Source organism: Triticum aestivum, chromosome 1B, assembly GCF_018294505.1.
Source record: "Triticum aestivum cultivar Chinese Spring chromosome 1B, IWGSC CS RefSeq v2.1, whole genome shotgun sequence".
Classification (NCBI taxonomy): Eukaryota; Viridiplantae; Streptophyta; class Magnoliopsida; order Poales; family Poaceae; genus Triticum; species Triticum aestivum.
This window is the reverse complement of record NC_057795.1, coordinates 676,392,529-676,409,808: the sequence shown is the minus strand read 5'-3', so window position 1 is coordinate 676,409,808 and position 17,280 is coordinate 676,392,529. Positions and strand designations below refer to the sequence as shown.

Sequence of the window (17,280 nt, the reverse complement as noted above, 5' to 3'; positions counted from 1 at the left end):
CCGACCAACCAGCCTCCGCCGCAACAGCAGCCCCCCCCCCCCCCCCCCCCCCCCCCGTCGACGCCCGCACAATCGCCTGCCGTACGAGAGCCGTTGAGACGCTCTCCATCCGCCCGACCTCTCCCAGCCCTCATCATGTGCATATCTCGGTGCCAGGATAGCTTGTTTGCTGCGTTGCAAGGCCTTGTAACATGCACCTGCCTATACAATCATCAGTACGAGCCAATCGCTCCATGTGTGGCATTTTTGCCTCAACTCTCTCTTTCGCAGAGGACATTACTCTCCCGGTACTATTGTACCCGAGCTTTTTGCACCGCTGTCGCTCATAGCATTGATTCACTCTTGATGATGCCAAGTAGGATTTGTTAGAGCTAAACATGCCGTGTATTGTGTCCGAGTAGTACTCGTATACTAGTCCAAGTAGTACTCCAACAGTAAAACCGAGTAGATTAGCTATAGGCAATCGTACGCATATATATATATATATGCGTCTACCCCTGTCCTTGTAACACAACGAAAAAGAGAAAAGCAATAAAGATTTTTGAAAGGCTCCACAGGAGCCTTTAATTTGGCCATCGATCAGTTTTATCGTTCGCAAGTTACGGAAGTCGCCGCAAGTGTTCCGAAGAGAGTAGATCGATCCGATCCAGCTAGAGCTGCTCCACGCAACGAGAGGCTACAACTAGTTCCCTGTAGATCAATTAAGCTACTAGCTTGGTTGCTTCTTTGAGCTAGCTTACACGTACGTGTGTTGCTGCACCTCTCCGGGGAATTTGATCTACCAAGATCAAAAACCAACAGGATTGGCGGTGGTCTGGACCTGTGGTGGAAAACACGCACGTTCCTCTCATTCAAAATAATCCAACTAATGAGCGCAGTTGGTAAAGCCATGGCTTTCATATTTGGAATTCTCTTGTCAGACGAGTTAACCCACAACTCTTTGATAGAGCACTCCAAATGGCACATGGATATGTCAATGTTCTAGAGTTGGAGCCACTCCTTAGCCAAATCCCAAAGCCTTAAAGGGAAGCGACACTTGGAGAAGAGATGAACCAAAGATTCTGCTCTCTTTTGGATAAGCGGCATATATAGGCCACAATAAGCAGTCGAAATCCTATTTCAAATAGTCAACAAAGCAAAGAACTTAACCGCTTTATAGTGCTCAAGTTTTTCAAGCCGTGAGGTCCATAAGAGGCGCGGCGGGGATGTGTTCATAAACTAGTACTGTATATGTTTGTTTAACTTAAACTAACTGGAAATAGGTGCACCTATGGATATGTGTTCGAATACATGTACGCATGACCCACCGTTGCCACCATACCTAAAACTAAAAGTTAGCATATGTCATGCATACACAAGTGATCATACGACATTTACTAGCTCGCAATACTATCATATCGGCCCTGCTAGCACGTAAACGCTCGAGCAGATAAAGACACTCCTTATTTCATATATAGATACAGACCATTTATATTTGGTTTCTAGAGTGACAACCACCATTTTGACCGTCACCCCGTAATATTCACCTCAAGGATAACCGCTGCCACCATCACCACCATTTTGACCGGCTCCTCCTCCGCCGTTGTTGTCGTAGCCACCTAGGTAACCAGGCCCATATCCACCATACCCGTCTGGAAGTTGCGCCATCTTTTCTTCTGCATGTGGATGCAAAAAATGTCATTACACATATAAACATGGCACCTGCAGGCTGCGTTCATCTTAGTAATATGTCCTCTTCTATTAGAACTCAATTAAGCGTGGGTGCACCGAAGGTGGGTGCAGCCACTACTTTCCCCTCAATTCACTAGCAGCACTACTTGTTCTTAACAGTTTTGCGGTGTCAGTTTGCAAACCACCTGCTGCAGGCGCTGCATCCTGGGAGACGAGCAGGAGAGCGACCAATACGACCCCAAGGAGAAGTGGGAGCCTTGCAGCCATTTCTATGCTTCTTGATAAGACGTTCGATGGAGCTTTGCAAGCTTTGGCTGGGAAGATAGTGTGCCAGTTATGCCCTATTTATAGAAGGGCATAGAGCAGGGCATTTGTGCATGCATGCAAGCTCACCGATGCTGTTAGAATTTGAACGAGCAGGGCATTTGTGCACATCGTTCTCAACTTTTCGTGTTAAGATTTCCCTGAAGGGCATGGCACTCCCATGCATCTATCAGCAATTTACCTGTGACGGAGGTTATAGGGCAACATCCTAATTAATGTCGGCTAATAAAGAGCGATAGGCCCTGCATCACACTCCCTTCTTACAACATTTTTTGTCTGGTTTATAAAGAAACATTTGCGAATAAAAATAAAAGATGTCTCCGCAACAAAATCTTGAACACAAGAAAAGACATAACTACTAAATGTTTACAAAGAGAGAGAAGAAAATCACATTGCGCCAAAGCATGAGTTTAGCACTAGTTTTTCAAGTATCGTTTTTATAAATTTCAAAGGATATTTGTGAGATACTCAGAGAAATATTGATGGTGTGGGTCGATCTAGGACTTCGGGGCTTTTTCGAAGGATGAGCAAGTGTGAGAGAGCCAAGCCGGTGATGGGGTTAAGGAGGAAGAGAGTTCATTAGGGGGTTTTAAATGGAATGGCTGAATCTTTCTTACTCTCCTTCAGAAAAAGGTTTGATTTAGGTGTTCATTCTCTAATATTGTACCTTAGGCCCTAACTTTCTCTAATGGAGTGAACTAAGTCTGGCTTAGATGGTTAGGTTCCTTATGGTGGAACCAACCGAGCTGGTTTCAAGTCCTAGAGTGACATGGGTACTAGCATATTTCATGAATTATTTTTTCAGGCTTTGTGGCGCTATTTTTTTTCAGCGGGTAAGCATGCCCGTAGAAATTAGCCACGTGTGGAAGGAAAGATATGCTGGTCTCATTTCATTAGCAAGACAAAGAGTCACCTGCTAGTCACTCCGACTCCAAGGAGTCATATTCTTTTTTGACGCTCCCAAGGAGTCATATTCACTTCATACACAAAGTGTTGTGCATATAAGCTACCTGAAGTTAACAAACACCTCGCATGAACCTATATACATCAGAGATTTTTTTTTCTCAATGAATGATAAACAACAAATGGCCATGGGTTTTCCTCTGCGTCTTTTAATGATGATCTTTTTCTTTGAGATGGAGTCTTTTTCTATTGGTTTTAATATGACCAGAAGCGTGTCACTCAGGTAAGGATATGATAGCTCTAGAGTTAAAAGTGCTTACTGTGTCGTGTGATGACCGCAAGACGACTAATATCCACGCTACAGTTGGGTTGACGTACAAATATACAGAAATTTAGCACATCCAGTTGCGCTCCCAACCTGTATAAATTCAACATACTTTCATTGGTGTAACGACATACACGAACACCCACACAACTAGCTAACATGGCAACTGTATCCTCGGCATGCATTTCCATGGCTGTACTACTACTTCTCCTACTACTTTCATTCATCTCATGTTCTTCTCCGAGTCCAACCGCCGGCAACGGCAGCGATGCTGATCGCACCGCCTTGTTATCTTTCAAGGTCCAATTTTATGACCCCTTTGGCATCCTTGACAAAAACTGGACCATGGAGAGTTCTTTCTGCCACTGGGTGGGCGTCACATGCAGCCGCCGCCGACAGAGGGTCACTCGACTGTCACTGCCATACAGATCCCTCCATGGGCCGATCACTCCTCTATTGGGTAACCTCTCTTTCCTTTCTTTCCTAGACATCACCAGCACCAACCTCACTGGCTCCATCCCAACTGATCTTGGCAATCTACATCGTCTCAGATATCTCCTTCTAGGTGAAAATAGCCTATCAGGTGCCATTCCTCCTAGCCTAGGAAACCTGGCAGGGCTTAAGGTCTTTGATTTACGGCACAACCAACTCTCGGGCCAGATACCTCCAGGGTTGTTGCTGCATATGAACAACCTTGAGGAGATTTATCTACAAAGAAATTATTTGAGTGGGCAAATACCACCTTATCTGTTCAACAACACTCCTTCCTTGAGGTACCTCAAATTTGGAAACAATAGTCTATCAGGTCCTATACCAGATGGTGTTGCCTCCCTGCCCATACTTGAGATCTTAGACATGCAGTACAATAAGCTTTCCAGCCTAGTGCCAGAAGCTATGTACAATATGTCTAGACTACACGTCATGGCACTCACTGGCAATAGGAACCTAACCGGGCCAATACCAAGCAATCAAACATTCAGCCTCCCAATGTTGCAATTTATTTCTCTCGCACAAAACAGGTTTACTGGTCAGTTTCCAAAAGGTATTGCATCATGCCAATACTTGAGAGAGATTTATTTGCATACCAATTCTTTTATGGATGTTGTGCCAACATGGCTAGCTAAATTGACACACCTCGAAATAGTTTCCTTGGGGGGAAATGACCTCATTGGTTCAATCCCACACGTTCTTAGCAATCTCAGCAGTCTTACAGTACTAGAGCTCTCTTTTGGCAACTTGAAAGGGAATATTCCACCAGAAATAGGAAAACTCCAAAAACTTTCATATTTGCTTCTTATGGATAATCAACTGTCTGGCTCAGTACCGCCAACACTTGGAAATATTGTTGCTTTGAAAAAGCTTGTTCTATCACACAACAAATTAGAGGGGGGCATGGGCTTCTTGTCCGCTCTTTCTGGATGTAGACAACTTGAACGCCTTATCCTGAACTATAATTCTTTCATAGGTGCCCTTCCAGACCATGTGGGCAATCTCTCAACAAAGTTAATTAGTTTCATTGCAAATCAAAATAAATTAACAGGCAGGCTTCCATCAACAATTTCAAACTTAAGTAGCCTTGAACTGTTAGATCTTGGATACAACCAACTCACTGACTTAATTCCAGAATCAATCACTATGATGGAAACTCTTGTGTTGCTTGATATCTCTAACAATGATATTTTAGGCCCTATGCCAACAAAAATGGGTATGCTTTTGGGTCTAGAACGACTATTTCTTGAAAGAAACAAAATATTTGGCTCCATACCAGATAGCATTGGTAATCTTAGCAGGTTAGAATACATTGACTTGTCCAATAACAGGTTAAGTCAAACACTACCGGCAAGCTTATTCCAACTTCAGAAACTTATCCAAGTAAATCTTTCTTATAATTCAATTGTTGGTGCTCTGCCAAATGATGTTGCTGGGCCAAGACAAATCGACCAAATTGATATTTCATCCAATTCCTTGAACGGGAGTATCCCAGAATCATTTGGTCAACTTAATATGCTAACCTACCTAATTCTGTCACACAACTCATTCGAAGGTTCAATTCCTAGCACACTTGATAAGCTAACTAGCTTAACCTCATTAGATCTCTCCTCCAACAAACTCACTGGTGCCATTCCCATGTTCCTTGAAAACCTTACCGACTTGTCTATGTTGAACCTCTCCTACAATAGGCTAGAAGGTCAAATACCCGAGAGAGGTATTTTCTCAAACCTCACGGCACAATCTTTCATTGGGAATGCTGGGCTTTGTGGTTCTCAACGTCTTGGATTTTCTCCTTGCCATAAAAAGTCCCCCCCTTATAGTAGTCATCTTCTCAAATTTCTACTCCCAGCTATCCTGGTAACTTGTAGCGCCCTTGCTATTTTTTTGTACCTAATGATTGAAAAGAAGCATAAAATTTTCAAAGCTCACGGCGATGTGGTAGATGCCACAAGCCATCAATTAGTCTCCTACCATGACCTCGCCCGTGCCACTCGGAATTTCAGTGATGATAACATGTTAGGGTCTGGAGGATTTGGAAAAGTATTCAAGGGACAACTTAGTAATGGTTTGGTTGTTGCAATAAAGGTTCTTGACATGAAGCTTGACCATGCCATCAGAGTCTTTGAGGCCGAGTGTCATGTGCTCCGGATGGTGCGGCATCGTAACCTCATAAAAATACTCAACACATGTTCAAACATGGACTTTAGAGCATTGGTTCTTCAGTTCATGCCCAATGGCAGCTTGGAGACACTGCTACATCGTTATGATGGCACAATGTACCTAGGATTCATGGAGAGGATGGATATCATGCTCGATGTGTCAATGGCAATCAATTATCTCCACCATGAGCACCACGAGGTGGTTTTGCATTGTGATTTGAAGCCTAGCAATGTGTTATTTGACATGGACTTGACGGCGCATGTGGCGGACTTTGGCATTGCAAAGATGCTATTAGGTGATGACAATTCGATGATTGTTGCTAGCATGCCTGGAACGGTTGGTTACATGGCACCAGGTACATTGCTAACATTTGTTATACCGTTTGCTAATTATATTTCATTAACTGTTCTTTAAAGTCTTTACATATTTTCTCGTGTAGAATATGGGTCTATGGGAAAAGCATCACGTAAGAGTGATGTATTCAGCTATGGAATCATGCTTCTTGAAGTTTTCACTCGAAGGAGACCTATGGATTCTATGTTTGTGGGAGAACTAACCCTTAGAGAGTGGGTTCGTCAGGCGTTTCCTGCAAATCTTGTCCACGTCGTGGATAGCCATCTACTGCAAGGCTCATCGCCTTCCATCCGCAACTTGAATGAAGATTTTCTTGTATTGATATTCGAGTTGGGTTTGCTCTGCTCTAGCCATTCGCCTAACAAGAGGTTGACGATGAGCGATGTGGTTGCGATATTGAAGAAGATCAAGGTGGAATACACCAAAAGGATGTCAGCGAAAGAGAGTGTGGATTAGTAAATCACCTGCACTTGTGTATCTATCTTGTTCCTACTCTGAGAACATCCATCAATGGCACTAGATAATCCACTTACTTCCTAGAGATTATGTTGTTAACCTGTCTTGGTTATATGTTGTTGTTTTTAAAACTATGTTCCTCGGTTCCAGCCATGTTGGCGTGTAATGGGGTGCATTAGTTGTTATATGTGCTATACGCTTTTTGCTCCATAATTTGATGATCCAGTCTTACATATAAAATTTTTCTTGGCGATATGAAAATCCGTTCAAAGCAACATCTCTTATTCATCTCCTTCTTTTTGGGCTTCCGTTAAAATCTAGGGTTGACAATAATATGAAAATTGATTCATGCAAGTCTCTTGTATGAAAAACTTTCATGGTACTTGGTCCTTGTTCTTCTAGATTTGTTTCGATCCCTTCGTGTTTCAAAAAATCAGGCGTCGGCTGCTGGGTTTGGATCGGCAACTTGCTTTTGCACATATGTGGCATGGCTCATCTTCACAGGTTCAACACGTGCATTGGCGTTGCATTGCTAGTTCGAGCAGTTGGCCAGTGGTTTTTCTAGATCATTGACCGTAATGATTTTTATTCTTTTTGCGGGATATCATTGTAAGGTCATCTCCAACACCGGTCCTCAAACGCGGACAAAGTAAGAAAAAACCTCTGAAAGAATTTCAATATTGACCATGGACATATAAAAGTTCCGAAATGAATCTCTGTAGAAAGAGGATCTTTTGTCTCATGGTAGCTTGCTCCAGCCCCTTACGAAACATCCGTTATTGGGTTAACCATACACTTCACATGTTTCTAGTGACTCACATGGCGTCATCAAATGATACAAGTCTTGGATAAGAATCTACACCGCATTAGAACACCCTTGTTGGCGATTCTTTACTACGACACCATCTAGGGTTCCTCGAATAATGTGATATCTCACACCGGGCTCGCCTTTTCTTTGGATTCTTATAATTTGCATGAGATATAAATAAGGAATTCCAGACATCTCGTAAACAAAAAAATAGTCTAAACCAAAAAAAGGATTCCCAAAATATATCTTAGATAATTCTAGCAATTTCCAATAAATCGAGGCTTTTTACTAACTTGATAGCAAGAAATTCCAAGATCTAGAAATTCATTTCGTACAATTGAACCTTTTGAAACTGTTTATTTTTTAGAACCAAAAAAACTTGTTCCAAAACAACAGATTCGAAGAAGAACAAAAGGCCTTGGACGCATAATGAATCCCGAAGCATGATTTCTACATCCCTTTGATTACAGTGCGCTGTCTATACGTGTTTTGCCATCCAACACGGGCCTGTATCCGTCTACCGACCGGCCCGGACATTTTTTCAGCAAACCGGAAACAAACTGAGGGCCCATTGCGGGCGTCCAGACCGCTGCCACGCCCGGTTTTGACTGCCCTGGCCCACCCAAAAAAACCTCCCATGCTTTCTATCCAACGTTCGTGTTGCTTCCCGCGTCGCATTCATACTAGCCCGGAGCATGCAGTGGCCCCCATTGATGCTGCGTGACGTGAGTGGACGGGAATGCGACATTGAGGGATGCGACTTCTTGGGCGCCATCGCTTCAATGCGGATGCCGCATCCCAAGAAACCAACTCCGGCTGCTGCGCCGCATTGAAGCGGAGTGACCGGCCCTTTGCATAGCCTGGTCACGGCTATTTAAGCCGTGCAATGCCGACGATGCACACATCCACGCTTCATCCTCTCAGCCCCCCTCCTCTTTGAGCACCTCATCCTTCCCGAGAATCACCAACTCCAGTGATTCTGAAGTCATGGTTCTCCGTGCCGGTAGATAGAGGCGGCGACAGTTCTTCATCAGGGGGCTCATGGCGCCACTGCCCTCACTCTCCAGGCCCATCGGCACTGCTACTTGTGAGCTGCGTTGGGATTTCCTCGAAGAGGACATGATGATGCAGTACAGTACAGATAAGTATTTCCCTAAGTTAAGAACCAAGGTTATCAATCTAGTAGGAGAACCATTCAAGACCCCGTGAACAGCACCTACACACAAAATAACAAATACTTGCACCCCAACACAAACAAGTGGTTGTCGATCCTTTGGCAGTTAATTGGAAGGATCAAATCTTGTAGTGATAGATAGATAAACAAAACCACAAAGTAAAATAACGGTACATAAATTACAGCAAGTTATTTTTGAATTTTAATATATGATAAAGATAGACCCTGGAGCCATAGTTTTCATTAGAGGCTTCTTTCGCAAACAAAAAACATATGGTGGGTAAACAAATTACCGTTGGGCAATTGATAGAAAAGCGCATAGTTATGATGATATCCAAGGCAATGATCATGTATATAGGCATCACGTCCGAGACAAGTAGACTGACTCCTTCTTGGATCTACTACTATTACTCCACATATCAACCGCTATCCAGCATGCATCTAGAGTATTAAGTTCATAATAACGGATTAACGCCTTAGGCAAGATGACATGATGTAGACAAAGTAAACTCAAGCAATATGAATAAATCCCATTATTTTCCCCTTAATGGTAACAATACAAATACTTTCTTGTCCCTTTCTTTCACTGATATATAGACCACCACAAGATTGAACCCATTACAAGAACCTCTCCCATTGCAAGATAAATCAATCTAGTTGGCCAAACCAAATAGATAGATCGGAGAGAAATATAAAGCTATAATAATCATGCATATAAGAATTCATGAAAGACTCAAATAATATTCATGGATAATCTGATCATAAACCCACCAACTCATTGGATCCCAACAAACACACCCAAAAGAAGATTACATCAAATAGATCTCTAAGAACATCGAGGAGAACATTGTGTTGAAGATCAAAGAGAGAGTAAAAGCTATCTAGCTACTAGCTGTGTCCCGTAGGTCTGTGGTAAACTATTCACACATCATCGAAAGGGCAACAAGGTTGATGTAGAAGCCCTCCGTGATCGATTCCTCTCTGGCAGAGTGTCGGAAAAGGCCTCCAGATGCGATTTCAAAGAACAGGAACTTGCAGTGGCGGAAAAAGTATTTCGGGTGGCTCTCTGTTGGTTTCCCAATTTTAGAGAATTTATAGAAGCGGAATTAGGTCAAACAGAGGCACGGGGGACCCATAAGGTACTTTGGCGCACCCAAGTGCCTTGCGGCCTTCTCATTTCTCATGTGGTCTTCTCCTGAAGCTATTAGGGTATCTTTTGTCCAGAAAAAAATCTTCAAAAAGTTTCATGGCATTTGGACTTCGTTTGGTACTGATTTCCTGGAAAACCAAAAAAAAACAACTAGCACTTGGCACTAAGTTGATAGGTTAGTTCCAAAAATGATATAATATTGCATATAAAACATCCAAGATTGATACTATAATAGCATGGAGCAATCAATATCAGGCATCCACATCGATTGGCTCCTACGACAAGGAGGAGATCGTCCTCTTCTCCGCTGACGAGGAAGACCAGACGCCACCGTAGGAGCAGCAGTTGTGCCTCCTCGCATAGCCTACTCTGGCAGGATGACAAATTCGTCCGTCAGATGGAGCTCTTGACGGAGTGATTATATCTCTGAAAATTGTTGAAACTGGGCATTTGTTGATGCAAAAAGAGGAAGTTTCATTGTAGAAACTTAAGACATTATGAAGATTTTCTTTATTACTGTTCCCTCGTGTGAGATTCAACTACTTCGTGAATCACGAGACAAACCGAGCGGACGACAGGGATTTGCAGGTGAGTGCCCTCACACTTACATGCATGCCTCTGTGAATTTCCGATTGGACCACGACTGCATTTGGTTAGCCTGCATGGGGACTTGCAGCCACGGGGATGACGGTTAGGGTTTAATAGGTCTGGTGATAAAGGGTTGCATTCCATCTATCGAAACTAGCTAGTCCTAGAATAACCGATGAGCAGCCTATATTTTTTGAAACAAGGCAAAAGATTTGCCATTTCCATTGATTAAGAAGAGAATTTCCCAGTTAATTGACATAAAACTGGGCTAATACCAATACAACCCAACCCACATGACATTGGTACCACCGGCCAACCTGGCCACCAACATGGAACATAAAGCTACAAAGAAGAAAGACAATCGTTGAGTCGCAAGCGTCATCGTCATCACCGGTTGCCTCGAACGGGTTACTCCGACTTCAGTATAGAGCTCCATCATCAAAGTCAACCCGCAAACAGCTACACAGTAGCCAAGCCGACACATGCCAACGGAGAGCCACACACGCAAGCAACTGACACCTCCGACTTTAACGACGAGCATCACAAGGAAAATATGCCGGACTTGCACCGACCGTGCCCTCTGCAAACGACCATCAAGTATCTGTCATCATCACCACCTAGACCCACTCCACCGCAGTTCTGACTTCAAAGCAACCCAGCAATCCACAAAAGAGCACCTGGGACACGCCGGGAAGAACCGGCCACCAAAGTCCACATCGTGACTGAAGCTCCACTCGACGTCATCATCATTGCCAAAACAGAAACCAGCACCCTGCCTCAGCAAACCACGCGGCGAGGATGCCGACGATGCCCCCAAGGAGGAGAAAGACGCGAAGACGCCTTCATAGCATGATCTAAGGGATCTGAGGTTTACCTCTGGAGCCCAAGCCATGAAAAGGAGGAGCACACTTCCATGACGACGCTTCCAAGAAAGGGCACGACACCCGCGGGCACCACCGTCACCGGCTCCAATGGAAATCAGAGAAAGGATTTCTCCTAGAGACGTGACAACCACCTAGCACCACCAACCGCCACCCACCAACCATCACACGTTCCAAGGCCGAGCTCCTTCTCATGGCGGGATCCCACGATCTGCCGCGCCCAGACACGCACCACCCCCCTGGACGTAGCCGCTGACCACCACCACCGCAGTACCACCACGACTGCAGAAACCAGCGCTGCAACGCAACGAGCAGCACCCAGATTGGGAGTCCAGATTGGAGCCGCTCGAACAAAGCCACTGGACAGGAGCCGGCCATCGATCTGCGCTCCACGCACACATCTGGAGCACCATGAGCACGCATGCCGTCCACACCCAAGTTACGCGGAAGCTCGGACCGAGGCCGCCGCCCCGGCGCCCCACCCGCTACCCGCACACGATGCAAATAACCGCGCGCCGGCCGCCATCCGCCGGTCACCATCGCAAGCTCCCCTTCGCGAGCGAGCCGTTGGAAGAAGAGAGCCCGTCATCACCGGATCCGCGCGGGCTTCGCACGACGGAGCCCACCGGTGACGGCGATGGGAGGGGAGGTGGGGAGGGGACACGGTGGATGGGGTGAGAGGTGCCACCCAAGTCACCCCGAGGAGGGAGTGACGCTAGCGCTTAGCTTTGTGATTGTTCCAGCAACAGAGAGCAGTGCCAAATATGTGCACGATAGTTGTGATATGACCCTACAACATTGAGCAAAGGAAGACCAGATCGTTGGATTTACTATCATAGTAGCATCTTACTAGAAAATTTCATGTTTGTAGTAGTTTCGTAGTCCAATACGCATAGTCGATCCACCATCAAAAAAGCAATCACATGAGGCATGACACCGAGATTCGCTAACGAGGTTCATTGAATATGTCTACATCCCCAGGGTATTGACTACGGCCGCTCCTCCACGTGACACCGTCATAATACCACACACCAGCCACTCGGGTGCCGCAACACACCCTCGGTCCCCCTGCCTATATGTGCTATTATGTTTGCATAGGTTACATCATGTGTCTACCCTCACATTATAATAAAAGGCCTATGATAACAGATGAAATGTCCAGCTTTTGATAAGGAGATAATGAAGAACAAAAGAGAATGCATTGGTGGGCATGATGGAAGATGTGTGTACCAAAAAAGAATTGAGGCATGGGGTTTAGGGACTTGCATGTTTTTAATCTCATGGTGTAGCGAAGCAAAGTTGGAGGTTGATCACAAAACCAAATTCTTTGTGTGCGACTGTTCTCAGAGCTAAGTATTACCCCGATGGCAATTTATTGAAAGCAGGTCCGACGAAGGGTCCTCTTTTACTTGGCAAAGCATAATTGTTGGGCTTTGTACGTTTATGAGAGGACACATATGGAGAGTTGGTACTGTAGCCAATATCAACATATGGGATGACCATTGGGTGCCTAGCAGTCCGAACAGGAAAGTAATAACTGTGAGAGGACAAAGACTTCCCCCAAATGTAGATGATTTAATTGATCCCTTTACATGACCGTGGGATGAGGCTTTGATTAGAGATAATTTTATTTGGGTGGATGTGGAAAGAATTTTATAAATCCCTTTGAGCCCAAACATGACTGAAGATTTTGTGGCATGGCAGTATACGAAGTCGTTCTCGTTCTCGGTCCGATCAACTTATTATGTGGAATGAGAACATCAATTTGGTGCTCAAACTAGGCGGGATGATGGCCAAGGAGTTATGAATGCAAACCTGGTATGGGATATTTTGTGGAAGTTACAAATTCCAAGCAAGGTGAAAACTTTCGCCTGGCGTGCTTTACATGGTATTTTCCCGGGGATGTCAATCTTAGCAAACAGCCACATCAAGGTACAGCCTCACCGCCCAGTATGCAAGCAAGGGGCGAAGATATGCGGCGTCTGATGTTTACATGTGAAAGATCAACAGAAGTATGGAAGAAAATGAGGTTGCATGAAATAGTAGGTGAGGTCATTCATATTGACAGGTCAGGTAGTGTGATCCTTGCAGAATTACTCACACAGCTGGCGAGACAGTCACCTGTTCTCGGTAGGTTGGGATTCCGGGAGTCTTTGGTGGTCGGGGCACGGTATATATGGTGGCAGCGACGAGAATTTGTTAAGGGCAAAAATGTCCAAAATCCTTCAATTACTGTGTTCGCTATCCAAGTGATCACAAGTAACTTCTCTCGAGTTACGGATCAGAATAAATAGAATAAAGTTATGTGGGTGAAACCTTCGGACAATTCTTATAAACTAAATGTTGATGCCGCTTTTTTTTAAGATGGAACTGGTGCAACTGCGGCAATTCTTTGAACAACCGAGGAGAGGCTCTTGCGGGAGCATCCTAGTTGCTTCATCATCTCCTTGATGCAATGGCAGTGGAAGCAGTAGCTATTCAGCGAGAACTAGAGTTGGTTGAAGGACTAGGCTGTCATCAAGTCATTGTTGAATCTAACTCTATTCAAGCATACACTGGCGTGGTCGAGATTTGGAGCCCCTATACTGCTATTTTGGCTGATTGTTTTCAAAAAGCATACTGTATTGGCGTGGTATCCTTCGCTCATTCCCTTAGGAAGGCTAATAGATTGGCGCACAATCTTGATAGACATAGTTACAATTTAAATTCTACTTTGTTTAGGATGGCGATCCCTGAGCTTTTTACTTTCGGACATTATGGATGATGTAACTCTGATTTAAGTTTAATAAAGTGCGGATAGTGGTTTTCCCCAAAAAAAGGCCTATGATACAAGTATTCTATTAGAAAACGACTCTTACCTTATTAATACAAGAGATACAAGTATTTCATTAGTAGACACATATTAGAGGTTTAGGATACAAGTATTCTAATAGAGCATGTCCAATGTTGGACGCCTACCCAGGCGCTTATAGGGAAATCTTTCCCTAGTAATAAAGTGGATGTTGTTTCTGCCCGCTCACCGTCCTGGCATATTTGCAAAAAAAGTCATCATTTTAGGTATTCAACCCGCAGCCCTCGTGATAAGTCAGCCTCAACCGGTACGTGTGATAGAAAAAAAATAGCCCACCCACCGAACTACGATGCCTCATCGATAACATCTCCACCTCCCGCCCTGCCCCGCCTCACCGCGTGCCGCCGGCCAACCCCCCGCCGCCGAGCACCGCCACCGCCTCCTCCCATCGGGATCCCCCCGATCCAAAAATCCATCCACCGAGTCCTCTCCTCGATTTCCAAATCCAGCCTACCGGCAACCTCACTGCGCAGCTGCTACAGATCTAAGGTGATGATGCCAAAGCGGCGAGGAGGGAGCTAGGGAGGTGGATGGCGATTGGCATGGCTGGATGCGACAAACGACCTAGGCAATGTATTGATGGTCCTTTTTTGTTGAACCCGGTCTGGTGTATATGGTTTAGAAAAATATGATTTTAGGGATCTTTAGTGTACAAAATTAATGGATTTTACCACAAATATTATTCTTTTTCTAATTTTATGAATATTCACATATCCTTTATGTATATCTTTGTTTCAGCATGGTTGTGTATCAATGTTCTCTATATGTATAGATGTCAGGATGTTAGTTTCTCCTAGATAAGAAATTGATTTGATGTATGTTAGCCTATGGAAATCTTAGATTATTACGAGGCCAACAAAGGACGGCGCGGTTTTTCGTCGATGCCAGATGAGGCGCTGGGAGTTAACATTTTAACTGGCGATCTAACACTATCAGAATACTTGTTGCAATTTATTTTATTTTATTTTCTTGTTATATTTATCCATTTAACACTATCAAAATTAATCCTTATAATTAACGAGTACAAGAGGATTGACAACTGTTTTGCCAGTGTTGGGTACAAATATTTGTTGCGTGTGTGTGTGCAAGTACTGTTGACATTTGTTTGCCTATGCCTCCTACTGGTTCGATAAACCTTGATTCTTAACTGACGAAAATAATATCTGCTACTATACTACATCATCCTTACTCTTCGGGGAAATCCGAACGCCTATCACAAATAGCAGCCACCTAGCGCATCCGCATCCGCGGACTGGTCCCCTTGTCCGCGGACGGATGCAGTGTCCGATTTGAAGGTCAGCGCTGGAGATGCCCTAATGATTTTGGGATATTATTATCTTTGATTTACTACTATGTTGCATTTTTTGTATGTCGTCGAACAACAAGCCTGACTTCCAGGGGAGGGCCGCAAACAAAAAAAAGGCCTTATATTCTTGAAATAGGCTTTCGTCCTGCTTTATATATAAAGCAACAACCGAAGAAGTACACTACTGAACGATACAAGATGGTGAGGTATCCCTCTTATAAAGCCGATCCTGAGATATCCAGCACACGCAGAACGCACGCGACTACACTACCCGCAACAAGGCACCGGAAGAACTAAACACCCTCATGCTATGACCTAGCACACCTAAGCTCCACGACAACGCCCCCAAGAGGGAGAATGGCGTAGAGGATCGCCGCTGCCAAGTCCACACCAGACACAGGTCTTTACCTAAGTCCGGACATTGAGATAAGAACCACAATGATGTCTTCAAGAAGAGTGCGGCGCCCTCGGGTGGCACCGTCGTCGGCGTCAGGCACGGAGCTTTCGCTCGAAAACTCACCCGTTCCACCAAAAAACCGCGAGGAGGAGCGTGATGATGTCAGAACCCCAGATCCGAAGTAGGATGCCGCCCCATTGAGAGAGAGGACACGTCTGAGCTACCGATCACACCCCTCCCGTTGCCCACACAACCTGAGAGGGGAGCCGCCACCACCGTAATGATGCCTGCCAAAAAGCAACCATGCGGACCGCCCTTCGGGGCCATCGGCCCGGCGTCCCTGTCGCGAGATACCATGTGCCGCCCACATAATCACGCACTCAATCACGGTAGGAAGAGTGACGGGACTCCATCTACTCCTAGCCCGGCATCAGTCCCCGAGTCTGGGTAAGCGTCTCCATCGTAGGAGGCACCCAGACCTACGTCCCCAGCCAATACCTGGTGGACTAGGGGGGACATGACTCTCACACTGTTGATTGCTATCGACAAGCCAGCCCCAAGCCCTTGGCCAGGCGAGCCCACACGACGCCATGTCCATGGTCACCGGCGTCGATCCGTGCACTAACACCATAGTAACACGACCACCACCCGAATCAAGCTCCACCTCACCTACCCGGAGCACCAGCTCCGATCTGCCTCGGACCCAAATTTGATCCACCCGAGCACAAATCCTAGGACAAAGCCATCTCGATGAGTGAAACTTTGCGTCGCCATCCCACAACCAGGAGAAGGGAGGTTGCTACCACTGCTGGACGTCTACCACCATGTTGCGCCCACGCAACCACATGTGCACCCATCACAAGCACCCACCACCACACCAAACCAAGGCAAAAGAGAGCCCATCTAGAGCCAGCTGCCACCGGAGGGGAGCTCCAGCTCGAATCCGGTCGTGGAGGAGGGCCCGCGCCACCGAGGCATCAGCAGCCAGATCTGGCACGGCCAGATTGAGACACCAAGGTAGCCACGGGTGCCCCCACACGGCCCACCACGCCACCTCCAGGACAATGTGGGTGTGAGGTATACACGCGAGCCCGCGCCGCCACGCCCCGCCACCAGGGCACCACCACCAGCCGAAGACCTCCTACCCGCGCCAGACACCAGCAGCCGAGGGGAGATGAGGCCCCGCTTCCACCGAAGCCAGCCGGGCTTTTCCGGGCGGCGGCGAGGGGAGGAAGGGTGGAGCCCGGTGACACTAGGGTTACCCTCCTACTCGATGTCGTGCGAACGATTCCGATAGTAGAAGAGTGGTAGGAAAAGGTGGTCGATCGAGATGTAAACGGGTGACATGGGTCTTTTTTACGAGTTCGGGCCTCTCGCGGTGAAGATAATAACCCTACGTCTCGTGCTCGATTCGGAGAGGCTTTTGTTTCTCTGTGTATG

General features: G+C 45.7%; 1 protein-coding gene and 1 long non-coding RNA gene across 2 annotated transcripts; one reads left to right on the top strand and one right to left on the bottom strand.

Annotated features, from left to right (window-relative positions):
- Nucleotides 1-1,133: 1,133 nt before the first annotated feature.
- On the bottom strand, nucleotides 1,134-1,987 carry LOC123100003 (uncharacterized). The gene is made up of 2 exons (XR_006448328.1): nucleotides 1,857-1,987; nucleotides 1,134-1,655 (listed from the first exon to the last, which is right to left on the bottom strand). It is a non-coding gene; the product is annotated as an uncharacterized lncRNA (long non-coding RNA).
- Nucleotides 1,988-3,342: 1,355 nt separating this feature from the next.
- Nucleotides 3,343-6,870, top strand: LOC123148161 (LRR receptor-like serine/threonine-protein kinase GSO1). The gene is made up of 2 exons (XM_044567528.1): nucleotides 3,343-6,230; nucleotides 6,315-6,870. The coding sequence occupies exons 1-2, from the start codon at nucleotides 3,383-3,385 to the stop codon at nucleotides 6,683-6,685; spliced, it is 3,219 nt and encodes a 1,072-aa protein (XP_044423463.1). The 5' UTR covers nucleotides 3,343-3,382; the 3' UTR covers nucleotides 6,686-6,870.
- The last annotated feature ends 10,410 nt before the right edge of the window (nucleotides 6,871-17,280 follow it).